The 23,523-nt window shown below is 41.2% G+C and overlaps 1 protein-coding gene across 2 annotated transcripts; it reads left to right on the top strand.

Annotated features, from left to right (window-relative positions):
- Positions 1 to 15,873: 15,873 nt before the first annotated feature.
- On the top strand, positions 15,874 to 19,872 carry LOC147631959 (uncharacterized). 2 transcript variants are annotated; one of them, XM_086808496.1, is made up of 4 exons: positions 15,874 to 17,544; positions 18,008 to 18,389; positions 19,356 to 19,428; positions 19,507 to 19,872. In XM_086808496.1, the coding sequence occupies exons 1-4, from the start codon at positions 16,214 to 16,216 to the stop codon at positions 19,509 to 19,511; spliced, it is 1,791 nt and encodes a 596-aa protein (XP_086664622.1). In that variant the 5' UTR covers positions 15,874 to 16,213; the 3' UTR covers positions 19,512 to 19,872. The 2 variants fall into 2 exon arrangements, with proteins under 2 accessions (XP_086664622.1, XP_086664621.1); XM_086808495.1 differs by having other exon boundaries at positions 19,356 to 19,591.
- The last annotated feature ends 3,651 nt before the right edge of the window (positions 19,873 to 23,523 follow it).

Here is a 23,523-nt window from a genome sequence, read left to right as displayed (position 1 = left end):
TGGAATTAGGGTTGCAGGAATGCACACACAACTTCAAGAAGATGAGGAAGCTTGAGCACAACACAGTAGTGTATTATGAGTGCCAAAAATGAAAGATAACAAGCCCTAGAAGATAATGGGCGTATATACAATGCACGGGGGAAAAAACCTCCTAGTGAGGGAAAAAGTGCCCCGGCGGTCCTAAGTGTGTTCACACACATCACTACTATAATATGGTAACAAATCCCCCCTGGAGTGATGCGGTGAACAAGAGCTAGCACTCATGTATAGGGAAGTGTCTAGCTATGTGGACGAATCCACAAAAGGGAGTAAGCCCAAAGCTTTGCGAAAAGCTTCGAACTTCTCACGAGGCAGAGCCTTTGTGAAAAGGTCTGCAAGGTTATCCTGTGTTGGCACATAAGCCAAACTGATCTCTCCTGCAGAGAGTCTCTCCCTGACATAATGGTAGTGCACCTCAATGTGCTTCGTACGAGCATGGAACACTGGGTTCCGCGCAACTGCCAATGCGCTCTGACTGTCAGTGAAGATGGTGGTGGCAGATGGCTGCCCAACACCCAAATCAGCCATAAGGCGTCTGAGCCACACACACTCAACCGTAGCTGTGAAAGCTGCCCTGTACTCAGCTTCACAACTAGAAGTGGCCACAGTAGGCTGCTTCTTGCTCAACCATGATATGCATGAGCTTCCAAGCATGAAGCAAAAACCACTCGTGGACACGCGTGTGTCATAACAACCAGCCCAGTCAGAATCTGAAAAAACATGTAAATCTGGCGGCAATGATCCCCCCTTGGGATAAAACAACCCAAGATGCCGAGTACCACTCAAATAGCGAAAGATACGCTTCACTGCCTGCCAATGCTTAATGCCTGGGCTATGCATAAATCTGCTCACCTGTGAGACTGCAAACTGAATGTCTGGCCTCGTAATGCATACATAAATGAGGCAACCAACAGCTGTCTGATAGAGTGTGACATCAAAGTGATCTCCAGCATCATGAAGACTCAACTTCAAACCTGTCTCCATTGGAGTAGCAATAGGCTTGCAGTCTTCAAGGCCAAATCTCCGCAACAATGTTTCAATATACTTTGTCTGACACAAAGCAATACCTCCATCACACTGCTTAAATTGTATCCCCAAATAATGATGCAAATGCCCCAAATCTGACATCTCAAAAGAGGCATTCAAATCAGCCTTAAAATCAGCAATATGACTCTCATTTGGTCCTGTGAGCAGCATGTCATCGACATAGAGAGCAATGATTAGATGTACACCATCCACACGTTTAACATACAAAGTGCTTTCTGTTGGACTATTCTGAAACCCATGTGCAGTCAAATATGCATGTATTTTTTCATACCAAGCTCGTGGAGCTTGCTTTAAACCATATAAAGCCTTTTTTAACCTGCACACTTTGTTTTCCTGCCCTCTTTGAACAAAACCACGAGGCTGCGATACATACACCTCCTCATGCAAATCTCCATTTAAGAACGCAGTCTTTATGTCCAACTGATGTACATGCCAACCATTATGAGCTGCTAATGCACAGATGCTACGAACAGTGGTCATACGACATGTGGGAGCAAAAGTCTCATCAAAATCAATGCCCTTCTCTTGAGCATAACCTTTTGCAACAAGCCTAGCCTTATGGCGATCCACTGTGCCATCAGGCTTACGCTTCAATTTGTATACCCACTTAGTGCCAATGGCCTTCTTGCCAGGGGGCAAGTCACATAAAGACCATGTACCATTCTTCATAATAGCATCGTATTCTGCTTGCATAGCAGCCATCCAATTTTCTGAACTTTGTGCTTCATCAAATGAAACAGGCTCACTTTCATCGCACATACTAGAAACAGCCAATGCATAACAATCTGACGCATAAGAGGCACCATGAGAGCCAGAACGAGTGCGACTAGACAAAGGGGCATCCAACTTGCTGTCACGCAAAGTCTGCACCAGCCATCTAGGCATATTCCTAGAGCCCTCAATCTCTTGTCTCTCATCCTCAAGTGCATCATGCACATCTGCATCAGATATAGGCTGATCTGTGCCATCATTTAAAACCTGCATAGGCTGAAAAACTGCCTCATGAGGTATTGCACTTGACTGTGCACCACTGAAAAGAGGCAACAATGTATCATAGACATCACGTGAGCTGATATCTGTCTCCTTAGTACATGAAACCAAGGGCTGAACTGCATCTTCCACAAATACAACATCACGGCTAACCAAAATGCGCTTTGTCTGTGGATGATACAAACGATAGCCTTTGCTCTCAGCACTATATCCAACAAAAATACATTTGACAGCTTTGTCATCCAATTTTCTGCGATGTTGCACAGGCACTAATGCATATGCCAGGCAACCAAAAACACGTAAATGGCCAACAGATGGCTTGCGGCTATGCCAAGCCTCATATGGAGTGACAACCTGTAATGCTTTGGTGGGACACCTGTTTAGTACATAAGTGGCACACATGATAGCCTCAAGCCAAAAACCATGTGGTAGACTTTGACTCTTAACCATACATCTTGCCATTTCCATGAGAGACCTGTTTTTTCTCTCAGCCACACCATTTTGCTGTGGTGTATACGGCACTGTACATTGGTGTTTTATCCCACGCTCAGCCAGAAATGCATTAAATTCTGAAGACATATACTCCCCCCCTCGATCTGAACGGAGGGTGCCCATCTTACTTTCTGACACATTTTCAGCCATAACCAAAAACTGCTTGAAGCACAAAAACACTTCGGACTTTGCCTTCAAAGGATATACCCATGCATGCCTGGTAAAATCATCAATGAAAGTCACGAAGTAAAGGTAGTTTCCAAATGATGGAGTTTGCATGGGACCACAAACATCACTGTGAACAAGCTGCAATCTGCGTTCAGCTCTCACTGATCCATCTTTGGGAAAGGAAGCACGCTGCATTTTACCCAATATGCAGCCCTCACAAACATGCTTGACAGGTGCCTCAAGCTTAGGCAAAGAAGACACCATTTCAGATTTCTGCAGGCGCAGCAAACTTGCAAAATTCAGATGACCAAAACGTGCATGCCACAGTTTTGCATTTGAAATAGCCTGCGTATCCATAATAGCACATGCTGAATCCTCTACACATTTGCCATCCATATTGAGCTTATACAGCCCTCGACATAGTGAACCAGATGCTACAATGATGTCACCACAAGAGAGATCATGAACAGTACATCTGTCATCCACAAATTTTACAACCAAACCTGTTTTGGCAAATGCGGAGACTGACAGCAGATTCTTTTTGATCCCTGGCACATACAATGCATCAAAAAGTGTAAAGGTGTTGCCATTTGCAACATTCAGCACAATCTGTCCAACTCCTTGAACGGGATAAGAGGAGTTATTGGCACAAGTGACAGTATTCCCTGTGGGAGCAGACTCAAGGAAAGTGAATAAACTGCGCTGCGAGGTGATATGCTTAGTGGCATCACTGTCAAAGTACCATACATCTGAATCTACTGCAGACATACATGTGTCATGCAAAGATGGGTCATAACTGCACTGCGCATTGAATGCCCATTCTGTATCTAGCACAACATTAGCAGATTCATTGTTAGAAGGAGAGGCATCTGCAACAGCCATACCAGCCTCTTTCTTCTTAGCCTCTTTCGCAGCCAGCTTAGGACACGCTTTGATGACATGATCATTTCCCTTACAGTACTTGCAAAATGTCTTCTGTTTGTCACCCTTCTTCTCATCTTTGTCTTCCTTCTTTGGTTGCGCAGCATTTGCAGATTTCTGCTTACTAGAAGAAAAGCCAGCTTTACCTTTCCCGCTTCTCTGACTAGCAACGAAAGCTTGATCTGCGACACGCATAATATTCCTGTTTTGCCTTGACTGGTCTTCTTGCAGCAAAACAGAAACTAACTCCTCAAATGATAAGGCATTGGGATTGCCTTTCATCATCAAGCGAAGAGTGGAAGCAAAACCCTGATAAGAATCTGGTAGACCATTCAAAACAGTCTGCACAAGTGAACTGTCAGACAGGATTTCATCTGCAGAAATGAGCTGCTCTTTGAAATCCTTGATCTTTGTCAAAAAGCTATCCATAGAATCACCTTCGTTCATATGCTCACTCTCCAACTGTTTTCGGAGATAAGCAACACGAGCCTCATTTCTTGCCTGATACAATGTGGCAAGTACATCCCAAGCATCCTTAGAAGTCCTGCAGGAGCGAATATGTGGGATAATGGTACGTTTGACAGACAGCGCAATCAAGGCATGAGCCTGCGCATCTCTACCATCCCAACGAATCTGCTCTGCTGAAAGTGGTGGTTCTCGAACAGCTGCTACAGCACTTGTGCCTGCACCATCATCAACAGTACCTGTTTCTGATGTGTTTGCAGCATTCCCAGCCACAATAGGACGTGCATCAATACCCTGCACAATGTTCCATAACCCCTTTGCTACCAATACATGTCGCATCATATATGCCCACAATGGATAGTTGGTGCCATCCAACTTATCCTCAGCAGCCAACATGCGGAATACATCATTGTTGTCAGCCATGGCCAATGACTGTACTACTAGATGTAAATGCTGTCTGTAAGAGGAAAACCTGTATAAAATCGACCTGTGCTATGTAGCACAGCCCAAAACAGACGAATGGGCACCTGTCCTGCAGATTTTAATCCTGACAGAAAATCTGCACAGTAGGACGATTTTGCCTGCGCAGTACTTGGAATGCAAAAACGGAGGGCGAAATGACCTCAAATCAAAATTCTGAAACGACCGAGCCCTACGGGCTCACCCACGGCATATACTAACCTGCAGACGCTCGTGAAACCTCGTCGCAATCGGAGGAGATGAAGCGGCAGGTGCCGGTGATGCTGCCCGGGAGGAGGAAGCCTGCTCTGATACCAATTGTTGGAATTAGGGTTGCAGGAATGCACACACAACTTCAAGAAGATGAGGAAGCTTGAGCACAACACAGTAGTGTATTATGAGTGCCAAAAATGAAAGATAACAAGCCCTAGAAGATAATGGGCGTATATACAATGCACGGGGGAAAAAACCTCCTAGTGAGGGAAAAAGTGCCCCGGCGGTCCTAAGTGTGTTCACACACATCACTACTATAATATGGTAACATAATTTTCTCTGTCAAGAGCATGCAATGCAATCTCAATGCTCATCAAAACTAGCTAAGCTATTAACAAAATTACAAGCTACCTAATTGTTTCCTTTTTAAGTCAAGGTGGATCAACCATAAATTTTGTTATATGAGATAGCATGTGAGTTATGGGAGCCATGTGAGCCTCCCTATCCTCCTCCTCCTCCTAGAGAGTATGGATGCAAAGAGCCACCATAGGCAAAAGCCATATGTTGTCGTGTGTCCAAGATCATACATAACGTTTTTTAGAATTTCACGCCCTTGTCATAATCCGTTGTTCTCACATCCCTTATTTACCATCTTGACTTAGCCAAGTGAAGGTTTATTGTTGGGATTGGTGATGAGCATCAAGAGAGGAAAGCACGGGTGTCGAGGTCCTCAATAGTGTCTGTCACTCAACATATCGATCAAGACGATGAGAACTATGGCTACTTTTTGCGCTATTGTAGTGGCCATATATGTAGACCCCACATGGCAAGTGAGATGAGAACTACATCTTGCATTATTCACATAGCACCATGCACTCTTACAGGTGGTTCCTTGAGGAGGCAAAGTCTAGATATAGATGATGTTAGGGCATTGTGTGAGCTTCTAGTGTTCATTCTCCTAGGATGATGTAATCATTTGATTAATGATAGCACCAAGGCACTACTAGAGTAGTTTTGGGACGAGAATTATAGAGCCTCATTAGTGTTCAAGAAAACATAATTTGTGAAAAAGAGTTACAAAGGGTGTGTTCATCTAACATGGGGCTTAATTTCTTGAGGTGAGTCAAACTAAGTTATATACTCAGTTTGTGAAGGCACACCCTCACCTCAGAATGAGCCAAAGATCTTTTGAGCAATGTACGCCATAATTTATGTGCTACTTCCATCAGTGTGACACATGTTGTTGTTTAATACCATGTGGAATTTCAACTCCACTATGATGTTTTTTGTTCCCTTAGCGGAAACAATGCGAGGTCTACTAGCCCCTTGATTTTATACACTCTCTTTTGTGTCCACATGAACCAGATTCCTTATACCATCATCTCTCATGTGTGTCGAGGGGAAATGTGGTGAATGTGGGCAATTATCAATGCTACCCATACTTGAGGGAGATGGCAGTGACATCAAGGTACTACATAGGGGGAAATATGAGCATGTAGTGTGCCAGCTCGATGGCCAAGAGGTTGCAGCTCGTAGGTAAACATACTCCACATGCATCATTCACTATATCTTTTTGAGATCATAGCTACCTGTATATACAGCACACTCATTATGCCAAGTTTCAAGACCACCAGTTTCATGCATGTTAGTGCTGGACTTTGCTAAGAACTACACATTCTTGCCTTACTAGGACCTTACTAGGAGATACAATCTGAGTATACTTTTCAAATCAAGTATAAGATAGCTTTTGATGAAGATAAAATTATTGCACTTTTAGGTTTCTATGTCGGTGCGTATTAGCTATCGTCATGCAGAGATACATACAAAAATACACTTGGATGTAATTTCCATCAACCCATAGGCTCGCATCATTATCAGAGAGTACCATGTTTATATTAGTGATGATCGCTTGCCTGATGCACATTTTGTACAACATTTTTTCTGCCTTCATGATGCATTTGTGAGGGATCATTGAGTGGTGGATTCAGTTTGACGGATTGGTGGTCATTTTGAGTCTTTGAGAAAGTTCTATTAGCTATACAAGTGGCACTCAGAGAGGTTATTTGGATCTTTTTTTAGACTAGCCATAGTAGGAAGGTGTGCATGATGGCAATGCTGGTGCGTGCGTATTTATGACTATTAGAAAATACATGGGATTGTAATATTAATGATGTTAATCACTTAGATTGAGTAATATCTTAAGCATAAACAACCCCATACTTGAGCATACACAATGCTAATGACCTAGAGTGAAATAGATGTACTAAGCATGTAAATGATTAAGCAATAAACATCATAAATGGAAATGATAAATGATAAACACCATGATTACCTTAATGCAATATAGAGGAAAGCCTTTTGCCCACAAAGGAACCACAAAGTATATTACCAACAAATGGTGTGTAGCATAAGGCTATATCATAGTCTCCTCTCTTACACACAAATGAGTGTAGAGAACGCACTTATATAGATCTCCAAGAGGGAGGCGCCTAGAATCCCTAAATCACTTCCATCTCCCCCTCGGGGGTGCACTACCGAAAAACCCAAGGTATCACGTGCGTTCAAGAGGTATTTAAAAAACCCCTTAACTAAAAAAAATTTCCCAATAAAACAACCCCTCTAACGGATTTTTTTCTAAAGTTGAAATAAAAAACCCCTCCTCTTAATGTAATCTTGTTAAATTTTCTCAATGTATCTAATTTAAAAACCCCTCCTGCTGAAATTACGTGGTACACTAACATTTTTTGAGGTGAACCCTCCGAGATCTCCCCCATATTATCTCACTTGACTCACCTAAAAGTGAATCCTAGATTAGGGGAAGTACCCACCATGCTTACCCAGGGGGGTAACCATGGTATTTGGAGAGTTTATAACCTTAGGACCTATATCCCTAAGGTGTGCATAGCATTATCTACTAAGGTTTAATATTAATGGATGTTAGATCACTAAAATCTCAACACCCTCTCTTGATCTACATCCATACCATGCAGGGTGTGTGAGTCAAGAAGGTTACAAACTCCTAAACATAATTAGTGCAAAGCTTAAAAAAGTAAATCATTGACCACAGTGGCCTCATGATGGTGGCTGATCCCAGTCTTCTTGTCTTTGGTCTTCTTATTCTCCTCATCTCACTTCTTCTTGTAAACAAAACCTGGCTTAATGTCCCTTTTTCTTGCAATAGTAGAAAGTCCAAAGGAACTTTTTCTTCTTCTTCTCATCCATAATGAGAGTTATTTCACATGTAATCTATGAAGTAGGAGGCCTTGGAAGACTTCTTGGCTTCCATCCTAGTTTCTTAAAGAATCAAAGAAGAGGTAATTGATGCAAGAGTCATGTTGGATTTATTTGTAAGAGCAGACATGTTACATTATTGGCCCTCTATGGTCTATTGGGGATGCCCTTCCGACCATTGTGCCATGCTTGCAATTAGTATGGTGATGAGTGATGTCATATTAAATACTACATTGTAAGTGTGATTGGCATATGCTTTGCGGGTCTATGCTATGTATGTTGTGATATTGGGTGATGCCATGTGTATGCATGCTAGTGTTGTTGATATTGGTGTTTGATTGCCTCACCTAACATGTTGACTTGTTGAGTATAGGTGATGAGTACGAGGATGCCAAATGAGGCATCGTACTTGTGTGAGGGTCACCGAATGAGGGGTCGCACAGGCATGAGTGTGCAAGGGTCACCGAACAAGGTGTTGCGCAGGTTTTGTCATGTGCATGGGCGTTTACATCACCTCGACATTTATGAGTTATACTTTATTATTTTTGGTTGGTCGCGTGCCATTTATTTATACTCGAATATTTATGTACACCGATGTGCACGGGTGTATTGCGTGTGAGCTAGAGCTTCACTAGTATTTTTGGTACACACTAGATGTGTGTGAACATCCTCTAGAAGGATTAGTCATTTTTGTAAAAAGTAAAGAGCCCTATTTTTGGTAAAAGCTTCACTTTGGCTCAAGGACTATTTTGGTAATACATGATTAAAATACTCATGTCGTGCAAGGAGCCAGCACGCATGAGGGGGAGATTTAACCCAACCCTTTGTTATGGTGATGTCGTCTAAGTTCTGTTTTCAAGTCTATGGTTTATCTCATGTTTATTTTCATATCCATGCTTAATACGTTTGAATATTTTATATGTATGGAGTTGATTATTAATTCTTGATTTATGGGAGCACTTTGATTCTCTTGTGTGTGGCAAAGATCCTGACAGTGGTATCAGAGCCAACCACACTCAAAATGAAGACCAACCACACTCAAAGAGAAGGTAAAAAGCTCAAAAATTGATGGAGAAATTGGGCAAGAGGTTTCCATGAAAGACAAAGGCAATATCCAAAGGTCTAAGACTTGTATGGTTTGGCAAAGCAGTCATGAAGATCAAAAACCACCTACTACAGGAGGCCTAAAACCACGCCTATGTGTGGAGAAAGTGGTTTTCTTCAGCAGTGCATCTCACTTAAATCCGTTTGTATGGATGTAATCAGCCATGGAGAGAAGCCCTGGAACCAATCTTCAGCTTCTGCAGAGGTCCATCATCAAGCAAATCTATAATTGATGGCTCTTCTTCCTTCCCTAGCCCACGGCCTGCGCTGATTACGTGAGAGATTAGTCTTAAAAAAATCTTAATCAAGCTTAAGGCTTAAGCATATCAAGTCTTTTCAACCCTTTCAAATCTCAAACCTTTGAATTTCAAACTCTTCAAAAGCTTTCAAATTTTCAAACCTTTTGAAGCCCTTGCAAGCCTTGAGAAGGCCTCACATACACACGGAGCCCCGGGCTAATTTTTTTTGAAGGCTTGCAGAAAATTTCAGATTTGCTGAAATTAAAATTTTCTTGCCAAGGCTCTCCGCAACGCCTTGAGGGAAAAAAATAAAGTAATTGTCAAAGCTCCCGAAAATTCATTTTACAATTTCGAACAAATCAAAGGCTTCAACAAATTCTCTGTGGCCGAGCAAGTGTGTGTGTGGTTTCTAATATCTCTTAATGGTATTGTCCGAGAGAATACGAGTATCATCGGTGCGCTTGAATCTCGAATCGACTCGACTCTTTGTAAATTTTGGGCTCAACGATAAGTATTAAATCATTTATCAGCTTTGCTAAATTATTTATATAATTAATTAATCAATTTCTCTATCTCTCGACTTCATTACCTCTGTTACAATGAATCCGCAACCCCTAACTATGGAGGAGCAGTTGCTAGCTCTTCAAGTTCAGATTTAAAAGGAGAGGGAAAAGAGGGAGAAGTTGGAGAGGAAGAGGAGGAAGAGGAGGAGAGGGGTGGAGTCTGATTCGGGTGATGAGATCCGGCATACGGTGGAGGCGACCCTTAGAGCCCAGGAATCTAGAAAGGGAAAGAAGATTAGTCGGAAGGCCTTTTCCTTCCAAAACTATGATGGGAAGAAGGACACCAAGCTAGTTCTCTCCTGGCTCAGTCAGCTAGATGACTACTTTTTCGAGGAAGACTTCTCTAAAAAAGATAAAGTCAAATGTGCTGCTAATCATCTTATTGAAAGAGGACGACGACGACTACTATCTGCCCGAGCAAGAGGGTAACTCCGAAGACAAAGATCTCTCAGACCCAGGAAGTAAGCCTAAATCTTCACGGGCTAAGTCTAAATCTACACGGCCTAAGTCCAAACCACATATGTTGTTGAAAATGAAAGATCTTTTTCATCCATTTCAAGACTATATAATTTCTTTCTTATTAGGAACATCCGAGCTTCTGTATTAACTTTACCAAAGATTTATCTAAGAATGTTCCAAGCTTCATGGAAACTCTTAACAAACTTCACTTGATGAATTTGATTGTCAGCTAATCCACAAATGATAAATGAAAGTGCCTTGGAGTCATTTCTTGTCCACTTAGCAATGCTGTCAGGGTCCGTGGCTGCTGCATTTTTCTCTATCATTGACAATGGCCCAAAGATCTCGATCCACTAAGCCCATTTGCATCTTGATGCTCCATGTGTGATATTTAGAGCCATAAAACTTCTCAGATTTCTCCAAGAAATGACCAAAATGGTGAATAGAAGAGTGAGACTTGATGCACACACTATGCCAACTCACACACACAATGATGAGAGAGATCCTTTATCAATCACAGGATCTTATACAACTGATAGAAATGGTATGGTAACCAAGCTCAACTAAGTGACCCCTCACACAGAAAGGTGTCCTTTATAAGTGGAGTGCTAAAATGGAAAACAGATCTCCCAGATCCCACTTACACAAAGTGATGGAAAAAAAACTACCCCAATCAAAATTCGCCTTCACTATAGAGATTCATATGAGTGCACATAAATTCTGAAAAATCAAGTGATTTTGGAAGGTAGTAGTAGTAGGGGTGTGGCTTCTCCTTTTTGATTTTCTGAGACTCCTGAGATAATTTGATTTGTGCTTTGGTCTTGGTATAAATGAACCTAGGATTTCACACTAAAATTTCCAATCCTTTACACAAAATGAGATGAGGTGTTGCTCTTCATATCTCTAGATCATTGTACATGATGCTTGTCACACACAAAGAATGTATACCTCACTCTCCCACTAAGATGATGAAAGAAAATATGCAAAGGGTGTGATGAACCTCTTTATCTCACAAGGTATTTATTAAATACCTGAAAACCTTAGAATAAAATCACAAAGATAACTTTCCCTCCTATAATAAACGAGAATAATGTGCAGACGGTGGAGGATCTAATTCAGATTCAACCTCAAACTAAGCTGCAATCGACTCTTCGGTTGCACCTAGAGCTGTGCCAGTAGCCTAGCTTGTCAATTGAGTTAATTAACACCAACTGGTTTGGTTTTTTTTGATACAGCTAGTTCACGCGGTTTACTACACCAAGTGGAGAGGTTATGGGCTGGCCTTTACCACCCAGAGAATAGCTGACAAAGCCCCACAAGGGTGCTATGTAGATGCTTAGCCTAATTAGGTTAATTACAGCCTCCAATCAACCTCTCTTCTCAGTTTCTCATAAGCTTTGAGACCCCCGCCTGGTAATCTCACTGTAGGCGACGGATTGCATGTGATTTATGAAAGCCTAAGGCTTCACGATTGATGCCATGTGCTAGGCTACTAAAGCCCTCACACAATGAGTGCAATGAACACTCACACAAGTGGGATTGAAGCCTCCACACACACACACACACACACACACACACACACACACACAAAACAGACTTTGAGACCTAGACTTCACATAGACCTCATGTTTTTCTCCATGCCCTCAATTGGAGTCTCTCTTTCCCTCTTTCTCACTCTCGTGTTGCCCAAAGTGTTCCAACACACTCTTTACCTTGTTATGTTAAGGTGCTCATTTCTTCATCGAGGAGTTCATTCTCCCTCGCTCTATTAGGGCCCAAAATTTCATGCTGTATCCATGACCATGCTTGAGATGGTGGTGACACCTGTAGCACTTGTCCTTTGTCAACCAATTTGTAACAACCAAACATTGAGAAAAGTTTTGTTCCCTTACCCAAACCAATTTCCCTTTATGGTTACTTGTATGCACACTCAAATGAGGGCTAGGCTATTAGACATTGTGTCTCACCATTAGCAGCAGGGGGGGGGGGGGATGCACATGGTGTAGTAGTAAGAGAGAGCGAGAGAGGAGTATCCTGCATAACATGTGGGAGAGAGAGAGAGAGAGAGAGAGAGAGAGAGAGATGCAAGCTTACGGGAGGTGGGAAATTTTAAGTTTTTAAAATTTTTAAATAAATGGCCACTATGCCCACTAGTGTGTGACCACGTCACTTTGCTACTACGTAGCCCTTTGGGCAGCACATAGGCCACCGGTGTCATGGCCCCACTAACCATGACTGCACTAGCGTTGTGTACACATGCCTCGATAAACCTCCTGCATAACATGGAGAATGCCCTAAAGCTAAGAAGAATGAGAATAAGAAGTTTGGAATCCATTTCCAAGGATGTAGAGTTGTTGCTTGGACACAAAGAATTGGCGCCTTATATGAAAGGACTTTGAGACAGGATGCACAATATGCACCAAAAAAGTTATGTGGTGATATAAGTTCTAGACAAGCAAATGTTAGCAATAGCATTTCCTCTAGAGAGTGCTATAGAGATAGAAAAAGGATTTCACTCAATAGACATGGTGCACATCCATAAAGGGATGTGTATTTTAAGTTTCCAAGGGTGCACCATACATCATTGCTAGGCATGCCACAAAGGGAAGAAAAAAAAAAGTGAACCTAGTGAACTCGAGTGAATAAACAATGTTGCATGCTCAAGGTATGCTAGTGATGTGTGTGTGTGCACACGCGCGCGCGTGTGTGTGTGTATAGAGAGAGAGAGAGAGAGAGAGAGAGAGAGAGAGAGAGAGAGAATAACATGTGATCTCATTAAGTGTGTGTAGGGAGTGTGTGTGTGTGTGTGTGTGTGTGTGTGTAGAGAGAGAGAGAGAGAGAGAGAGAGAGAGAGAGAGAGAGAGAGAGAGAGAGAGAGGACACAAGCAATGAAACATGTGATATCATTAAGTGTGTGTGTGTGTGTGTGTGTGTGTGTAGATAGAGAGAGAGAGAGAGAAGAGTCCTCAAGCAATGAAACATGCGGTCTCATTAAATATCGGTTTCATAAGTTAGTGTCATGCCCTAACATGGGAAACCTCTTTTTATGACATATAACATCTTACAACTCCCAATCTCTAGTACTAAGCAGGACAACAAAATGTTCAATGTTGTATCTCTAGATAATGGCACATGTATGTCCCTTGTAAACAACATTCATTGAAAATAGTAAAATTTTCTTTGCAAACTCCTCCTTCCACGTTCCAAACAATGTCAGAGAATGCCCTTTTCTCTTTCTCTTTAAGCTACCCTACCAAATCATTCTCTCCACCTCACTTACATAAGAGAGCATTGTATTAACATGATGTGATGTGTGGGGCAATCCCATTGGATGATTCGACAAGATGAATAGAGAGAAGGTTAGTAATATTGTCACACATGTAATTCACGAAGAGAAATATTAACGTCTTAAGTATCACATGTAGCATAGCAACACTAGGGAGGAGATCATAATTGATCTTTAATCATCAACTAGTACACCATGATCAACAAAACATGTAATTGATCTTTAAGAACTGTATGTTCAAAAGCGAAAGCACTTACTTATAGAGAAGCTTAAAGAGTATATGGCACATCTACACATACCCAACCTTTTACAAAAGAATCCAATGATGAGTAAGGACATCCATCTTACTCTTCCAATTCCCACTAACAAGTTTTGTAAAGGGCCAAAGGCCCTTACTAAATTAAGGTCCTTGTTCATCATTTGAAACTTTACTTACAAGGGGTACATCCAATGAGTAAACTACATATTATCCAAAGTAAATCTCATTTATTAACACTCAAGCTAGGGACAAGGCTCTTGCTTGCCAAAGTGCAAATATGGGTTTAAACCTTGGCACATACATACATAAAAATACACCCAAAAAAATCATCTTTAATTTTATGTAGGTGAACCATGGCACTTTCACAAATAAACTTACCCTCTCAAAAAACTCCTCCCTCATAATCAAACATGAGTGTGTGAGCACGTGCTCCCACACTTGTCACATACGCACACGCGCGTATGTGTGTGTGAGAGAGAGAGAGCAGTGCTTGAAAAAAATGTTTTTTTCAACCCTTAAAATTAAAGGCAATGCTAAAACCTAATGGGGCTTTAGACTTAAAAATCTCTAAAAACCATACTAATTTGGGGATTTATAACTAAAACATGTAATTTTCATCTCTTAAAATTAAAGACAATGTCGAATTCTAGCCGAGATTTTTAAATTTCAATTAGGAAAGTTACGCTACAAACTGGGTTATGTGAGCACTGAAAGAGAGAGACTTTTCCGAAACCTAAATGTGTGTCACAGTGTGTGTGTGTGTGTAACAGAGACAGACTTTTCCCACACCGAAATAGGTGTGTGTGTGTGTGTGTGTGTGTGTTAGAGAGAGAGAGAGAGAGAGGGAGGGAGAGAGAGAGAGAGAGGGGGGGGGGGCTCTTATAAGTTGATCAATGGTTGTGATAGAATGATGACGTTGCATACATGAGAGAGAGAGAGAGAGAGAGAGAGACCTCCATTTGATGAACAAGATGAGAATCGAAATAAACGGCTTCCAACTCCCAAGTCCCAACTAGGCATGGCGTGACAGAGCATCTCGCCCACCTAATCCTCATCCATCCATACGATCCCACCATGGTCCCCTTTCTCTCACCTCTTTTTCCTGAGCTAAAAAGCTCTCAGTTCCCATTTTCTCCCTTCCAAAATAAAAACGAAAATTTAAAATTGAGTTTCAATGAATGAGCATTGAGATTGATGATGGCCACATTATTATACTATTATATATATATGATAGACTTGTTTGCAGTTGTTGGTTTGCTTTGCACAAAAGCTTTTTATTATTATTAAAAAAGCTGCCACATTTATCCCCACCTCCATGATACTACTATAACCACTATACATGCCTATATATACACATAATATACATTGATTTATTTCTTTAAGAAAATGTACACACAAACCAATCTTTTTCTTTCCAACTCCTCGAGTACAGAAGGCTATCTGTATCTCCCTAGTCCCCCCCCCCCCCCCCCCAAAAAAAAAAAAAAAAAGTCTCCTTTCAATACATATTGTATTTGTTTGGAAGCTTCAAGGTAGAAGGAGCAAAGCTGCTTTGGTGTAAAAAATGTTTGACAAAGAGAAGAAAAGACTGAGGAGATGCAAACCAGCCTCAATCCTTGACTGTGTTACAAAATAATACAAGACAGATGCAGTACTGGACTTTTTGAGCTTTACATCCAGCTAGATAAGTGAAGGAAAAAAGCAAATACAGTTTCTAGGGAGAGGGACATGATTCTGTCACCTGTGTGTGTGTGTGTGTGTGTAGGGGCTGTTGAAAGTGGCAGGCATTACCTATCCCCCACATCTCTTTCTCTGCACTTTCTGCAGAGCTGTCCCCTAATTATATGATTTGGCCCCAGCCTCCAGGCCTTGCTAGAGCCTAGTGCTCTTCTTTTGATGTTAGCAACAAATAAAAGCTCTCCTCTCAATGCATACCTTGCTCTTCTCTCAAGAAAGAGATAACTAGAATTAAAACCAAGAGGCCTTCCCCTCCCATCTAGGTAGTCCTCCCCCCCCTTCCAGCCAGCCTCCAGGCTCTTCAAGTACACCTTCTTCTCCTCTCTTCCATGTGATCACACCAACTTTTCATTTGCTTTCTTCTGGTTGTTTAAGGCCCTCCCCTCTAAGCCCTAACTAAGCAGCTAATTCAGTTGCTTTTTGCATGCTCCAAAACCAAAGCTCGTCTTTCATGTGCTTTCTTCTTCCATGCTTTAGGATTAAAGGCCCCTCTCCCCCCAAAACTAGCTTATTTCTTTTCCTTTTCCCCCCCTTTTATTGAATGCTCAGAGCATCAAGCAACCGAATGGTGAAACTTGCACAACACATAGAGTGGCATCAGCAGCTCCCGCCAGATGAAGCTGGAGCCTTGGAAAAGCCTCTACACAAGGGTTTTGATCTGTTACCCAATGGGAGGCCTAGAAAGACCCTTGCAGAGCTGTTTCAATCTACTCCTATTACTTCTTCTTCAGCGCCTGCTGTTGCTCCTAAAGACAAGCTTTTTGTTGTTCACCACAGAAACCCACCAGCAGCCAACAAAAGCGCTGAATTGGGCGGCATCAAAAGAAGCTCATCGGCTAAAAAAATCTCTGATTTGGTCGGAAACGACAGCACCCAGATCAGTCACACCTCATTGAAGAAAGCAAGCAAATCAGGGCCCCTTTTGTGGTCGAACCCATCTTCAAATCTAGAGCATTTGCCGAGGAACCCGTCTACAAATTCAAGCAGTTTAAAGCAGAGCCACTGGAATTCATCAGCAGAGTTGAGCAATGGGCGCTTTGAGAGGAACCCATTAACGACTTCAAGTGATTTGGAGCAGAAGCAGAGAGACCCATCAACAAATTTGAGCAATTCTGAGCACACAGAGAGGAGCCCATCAACAAAATCGAGCAATCATGAGCGCAATCAGAAGAACCCATCAACGAAATCAGGCGATTTTGAGCATAACCTGAAGAACCCATCAACAAAATTCAGCACATTGAAGCTAAATGAGGGAGACCCACGTGCAGAAAAGAAGTCTGGTGGCGAGCAAATCAACGGACATGTGCTGGGTACTCCAACGAAAGGGAAGAGGTTTAGGAAGGGTATCTTTTCATTGCAAACAGATTTCGGCAGTACGAAGAATTCCAGCAGCGAGCTGAGGAATTCCGGCAGTCCACAGAAAATATTCGGCAGTCCGGGGAAGCATTTCGGCAGCAGAGAATCAAAGAGACTAACGATAGAAATCCCCGACAAAATGGTCGGCTTGGCGTGGCTGGATACGAAACCACTTCTGCTGTCGTCCGGCAGTTACAGTTTTCCGTCGGAGGGCTTCGTGCTGGAGCAAGTGGTAAGCGAGAAGAGCAGTTTTGTGAAGCACGGCAGCCTGCATAGGGTGCGGATAAGGGAGGGCCATTTGGGCGTAGCGTGGATCGACGGAAAAGCCGTGCTTTTGGAGGCCGGCGTTTCCATCCATTCGTGCCCCCCCGGCAGATTTTCTTATGTTGCCACCGACGACAAAATATTGTCGGAAAAAGAGTTTGTCTTAGGGCCCTTCCGTGTCGTTACCGTCCACGACTGCGAAGTCGGCATCAAATTCTGCAACCGACAGCCCCAAATTCTCTATTCCGGCAGGTTAGTCTCAAGGTCTACACAGTTGATTATCCATAGATTGCAGAGATTAATTACGACTTCCCGGCTCGGATTCTCCCTTTTTCCTGCATTCCATATCGATTACACGATAGTCCAGATTTCTTCATCCCTTCATGTAAACATTATGCTCAACGCTCTTTTTCTGCATAGATTAAATTCAGGAATCCCTTTCCTGCATAAATTAATTTGATTAATCCCTCCTATTTAATTATCCTTTTCTGCATTGATTCTGCTATAGTCTCTATTTTTTAATCCCTTTCCTGCATAGATTTAGAATTGATCAAATCTTTTTTCAGCATAGATTGCAGTTAATACATCTTTCCTGCACATACATTTGATTAGATACATGGGGGGACTGAATGCAATGCAAGCAAACTAGTAGAAACATGGGGATGGTTGTTAGATCGAAGCTTAACTGAATTAAATGGGGCTTTATTCATTACAGGCATTGCTTAAGCATCTCAAGAGTGGAGGTATTTGCTGGATTTGAGTCATTGTTGAGGAGGCAGAGCAATGTGAGTTGGGCAAGTGCAATGTCAAATGATGACATGAAGGTGAGTGCAGATGTGTGGGTGGAGTGGCAAATCAAGCCGGAGGATGCTGCAGCAGCGCGCCTCGCTAACATCACAGATGTGGAAGGGGCCCTGTGTGACAAGGTCCGCCGTGCTTTCAACCTGGTCATATGGGCACAGGATATCAAGCTGCAGGTGATGGGTGGTGCCCAAAACAGCCTCTTGCAGTGCAACACCGCGAACCAGGACTCACACCCTCTTTTGAAAACCCTCTCCTCAGAAATTCGCAAAGAGTGCATAGACCTGTTTGAAGAGGTAAGCTCATCTTCTGTATTAATAAGAAGCAATGTGCAGCTCATGTTGAGGATCACACCCATCAAGTCCATTTTTGTTTATGTGCTGAACACTAATTAGCCATGTTGCAGGCTGTGCTGATTTACCCTTGTTGTTTGCTCATGTGCTAATCAACCCATGTTTGTTCAATCTCTGTTTACTCATGTGCTAATAAACTCAAACCATGTTTTTGTTTCTCTGTTAATCCTGCTCGTGTGTTTCCCATGTTTCTTATTAACTCTTGTACCCATGTTTTAATCATCTTCCATACTAAGGGTTGTGCTAGACAATCATCTCTGTTCTTGTGCTGGTCAAGCCTGCTGATTAAATGCATGTTTTAGTCATGTGCTAAGCAACCCTTGTTGCTGATGTCCTTATCAACCTATGTTGCTAATCTGCCCCTGTGATGCCATATGTTCATTGATCTCAATCTTAGCATTGTGCTTCTCTCTTAATGCATTGGGCTCCCAATCGGGAGCTCGGGGTTCAAGTCACATTCCGTACACTTTGATGGCACCATAGGGATCATATATGGTTTGCTGGCTTGGCTATGACATCAAAAACTCTCTCTCTCCCTCTCTCCCACACTTTTTTGCCCATAATCTCATCTTAATCATTGTGCTAATGAAGTCTCAATCTCTATTGATGAGTTAATCAACCCCACTAACTTTCTCTGTGTCTTTCTATTGGGTACAAATTCAAACTTCTAATCCTTGTGTAAGCATGCATGTTTTCACCAACTCAGTTGCCCACATGCTCTTGTCCTTGTGTACAACCTTACTTATGCTGAAGGCCATTTTTAATTAACCTGCGTTTAATTCTTGTTCAATTGATATGGAGTGGGTTAATTATGATCATTAGCATCATTAATAAAAGAAAATTTCAGTGCACCTAATGCTTGTGTGCTATGTTTACTAATGGTGTTACATAAATCTCTTTGCTGTGCAGGGGTGGACTGTCACCCTATGGGATCTTCAATTGAATAAACTTGTAATTTTACCCGAGGTTAAAAGTAAAGAAGGTAAACTCTATGATGGGATTTGATGTACCCTTGTGAGTCAAATCCCACCCTTGAATTGGAAACATTTATAATTTGCAGGTTAGTTCACAAGTTTTGTTGCCACGTGTACTAAAGTCAACGAGTAAAAGTCAAGGCCTTTTGTACTGTGGGGGTTTACACACTATCAGCTAAAGTTGGGCGGGCTTGGATGGGCGGGGGAGACTCCACACCTATGAGCATGGGCGGAACAACTACCATCACCAAAAGGTTGGGGCAAACGTTGGTGTGTATACCCCCTTATTATTTAGTATTACCCGCCTATAGTATTGTATCCATGTATTCTTAAGAGAAAATGCAAATGCAATGCATATATTATATCTGATTGAATCACGGCACCCCGTCTCAGTTGTAATCTTCAACATCTCTTATATTGTTAAATACATCAATGTCCTGATCTTTCTTTGTACTTTTGCATATTATGTTCCATGGTTGTTTTCACCCTTCACTGGAGCATAATTTTTGCTCATCTTAACCCTCAAGTTCTTTATATATATAGAGAGGGAGTTATGAATCCTATGTTGAGGGACATACACATCCCTTAAATACATCAATGTCCTGATCTTTCTTTGTACTTTTGCATATTATGTTCCATGGTTGTTTTCACCCTTCACTGGAGCATAATTTTTGCTCATCTTAACCCTCAAGTTCTTTACATATATAGAGAGGGAGTTATGAATCCTATGTTGAGGGACATACACATGATTGTGAAATAACTGAATTTATTTGCAAAGTTCTTTAAGTATATTTAAAATGTTAAGGAGTTTGGCTTTCAAGTCGAGTGTTTGAGTTTGGAATATGTAAATTTTAAGAGGTTTGGCTTTCAAGGTGGGTCGCGAGTTCGAACCTCATTGTATTCTCTAGATGTGATGTTGTTTATCACCACTATGCAAGGCATTACAGTCAACATTCCAAGGCTAGTAAATTCACTAACTCTAATCATTGCTCGACCAAGCTCTTACCAAACAAAACTCTAAATCATAGAAATATCAAAATAACATCAAGGACATGTCAAGATCGAGCATCTTACCACCCAACTATAGGCTACACCAAATCCATGGTAAGCCATCCCTCGAGCTAGAAAACAAGAAAACCCACCTAGAGCATCACCAGGTAAGGTATATGTGTCACATACTACATGCCCCTAATCCTCATTGAATTGTTGTTAGGTGAGTACCCTCAAGCCAATACCCTCAAGGCATACCCTCAAGGCATACCCCCGTTGTCCCATACCATGCACTCCTAGTCCTCATGACAACTATCATTGGTGTGGCTATCCATAGTAGCTAGGTCCTTAAGAGGCCCCTCTCACTAGTCTCACAAAGGAACTCCCCCACAAATGAGCTACAAACCCAACTATATAGCCCATTAATCCACTTCTCACTATAATGAATTGTTTGGTTGATCTCTATGCTACCTTCATTATGTCGAGACATGGGACATATCACAAGACTTCCTAGCTTTTATACCTGCAAGGTGTCATTAACATAAGGACACTTCACACCTTGTTAACCCAAATTTTGTGTAGCTCCCATGTCTAGCCATGTCATGTCCATGTTAAAACATAACATTATTGTTCTCCTCATAGTAAGAGATGATCTACATTAATTCAATCTAGAGTGAAGCAACATTTTGTCATTTGTTGTCTTGAAACAATATTCCTCCTTGATTAACCACTCGCGCAAACAACCATGTTTCTAAGGGTCCATTCTCTATGATCCACATATAGGATACACAAAAACCCCATATTGAAAATTAATTATCCACCCTGCGTGTAAGCAGGTTGCTTTATTTTTTATAAGGCCCCCTTGTATAAGGAGTAGCAGTTGTGTTGAGTACTAGGTGTGTGCCGAGTCTCCAGTTTAGACATTCTGAATGTTGGCCATCTATGGCCAGATTGGTTAGCAGACTGCTTATGTAGACTTGGCACCATGCCAAGTAGGATGTATGTTAGTGTGGGTTGATTAGCCACACTCTTGGGTAGAAGGAGATCTTCTCAAGACACTTGTCCTTGGGTTGCAGGGCCCGTTCACGTACCCAGATGAACTTGGATGGGTTTGGAAGCTCGGGAGTTGCATTGGACATCATTGTAGTACATTCTCTAGTATCACCTTGGCATCAATTCTATGATCAAATTTCATACTTTTACACTACAAAAGCTTGTGCAATGCATTTTTTCAAATAATGTCAAATTCAATCTCACTATGACTCAATAGAGCTAGCATTTTCAAGTTGCAATACTTTTCCAACAAGCTTTATCCAACATGTATATAAAGCTTTAACACTTTAGATTTGTAGACAATCAAAAAAGTGTTTTTTACTTACCATTCTCTTATTATATTGGAAAATCTATTCCCATCGAACTTTTATGAGTGGGAACCTATGGTAAGCACATTTAGTCTATCACAGTTGTGGCATGCTAAATTAGAGGGCATACTTTACAAAAGTAAAGACAAGAATACACATGGTTGGCTCTCTTTTATCTATTCTCTGTTAGGCTTCAAGAGTAAAGAGTGGAGAGTTTCTTACACCTTTATTTATTTCACCTATGTAAATTTAGAATTCAAGCTTGACAATGTGCATTGTTAATGATTTGGGGAAACAAGAAATGGAGAAATTATATGCTTTGATGACTAAGATTTTTTGAATTTAAAATCCTCAAATGGCTATTTAAAAAGCTTTGTTTTGTAGTATGAGGCTCAAATAGGAGGAAGAGACAAGAAGTTGTCATTATTTATCCATCACGGGCTATGAAATATATTTTATGAGATCTTGATGTGTAACCTTGTACATGAATATGAAAGCTCTCTTATTGAGAAAGTAATTGATTAATGTAAGTGTTTCAAAAAAGCACTTAATAACACCGTACAAGGGCACTTTTATTTATCATTGAATTACAAGTCAAAGCACTCTTGTTTTTCAAACATGTTACAATTGTCAACTTATTCATGCAACTTTGCTTTTTTTACCCCTTGCACATAGGGTTAGGCCTCTCATCATCTTGTTTTTTAGGTTCAATAATATACTTATTGGAACAAGTACAAAACTATGCTACACTTGCTTTGTAAGTAGGTGTAGATTTATAAACAAGTTTGGTCTACCTATTGATTGAGAGTGGAATTATGTTTCTCTTAACGGGTATTGATTGTTAAAGAGTTACTTGCTTGGTTGCTCTTTTCTTCAATAGTCCTATTCAAGAGTTTCTCTTTCTCTTACTACTTTTTGAAGACTCTCACTTTGTTGTTCAAATTGCAGTCTTGAATTGTTTTAGTCTACACAACCAAACAAATCATCCAAAATCCTCAAGTGACCATAATGTTTCAGAAAAATAGTAAATATTCTTCATACTTGGTAACACTCACTTGAATGTTGAAAGAATGTCATGAAAGTCTTTTTTAACAACTTGTTTTGGCCTTTTCATGGTGGAGAATCGCCCTTTGTTTTTCCACAAGAAAAAGCATGTGAGAAAAAATGTGCATCAAGTCATTTTTGTTCGCCCATCTTTGAAACAATAAATTTTTCTATAGACATAATTGTCACTTGTTTTGCATGTATAGTGCAATCAAAGGCATCACTTATTTTTCATGTACAGCATAATCAAAAGCATTTTAAAAAACACTCCATGTGATAAACTTTAGTCGACTCTTAAATTGCACAATCAAAGGCATCACAAAAAACTCCACGTGATAAGCTGTAGCTACCTCTTAAATTGCATTCAATGACGAGCTTTGCATTTGAAATTTTCATAAACAAGATAAAGGGCATGAATTCTCTCTCTCTCTCTCTCTCTCTCTCTCTCTCTCTCTCTCTCTCTCTCTCTCTCTCTCTCTCTCTCTCTCTCTCTCTGTGCTTTGAAACCATCAAAATTTGGTAAGCAATGATGAATCTTGATATCTATCAAGGATGAAAGCATATGTTTAATAATTGGGTATGCATCACAAATGGTGGAAAACATCACAACTGGGTAAAATGTGGAGTAAATGCATCTCTCTCTCTCTCTCTCTCTCTCTCTCTCTCTCTCTCTCTCTCTCTCTCTCTCTCTCTCTCTCTCTCTCTCTC

The sequence above is a fragment of the Cibotium barometz genome, chromosome 14 (assembly GCF_041138505.1).
Source record: "Cibotium barometz isolate CiBa-2024 chromosome 14, ASM4113850v1, whole genome shotgun sequence".
Lineage (NCBI taxonomy): Eukaryota > Viridiplantae > Streptophyta > Polypodiopsida > Cyatheales > Cibotiaceae > Cibotium > Cibotium barometz.
This window is presented reverse-complemented; position numbering and strand designations above follow the sequence as displayed.

Bases quoted from the DNA above. Each gene is read 5' to 3' on its own strand.
- LOC147631959 (XM_086808495.1), top strand. From the start codon at position 16,214: ATGCTCAGAGCATCAAGCAACCGAATGGTGAAACTTGCACAACACATA. The intron at 17,545-18,007 runs GTTAGTCTCAAG...TATTCATTACAG, and splicing joins CAAATTCTCTATTCCGGCAG to GCATTGCTTAAGCATCTCAA. The intron at 18,390-19,355 runs GTAAGCTCATCT...TTTGCTGTGCAG, and splicing joins GCATAGACCTGTTTGAAGAG to GGGTGGACTGTCACCCTATG.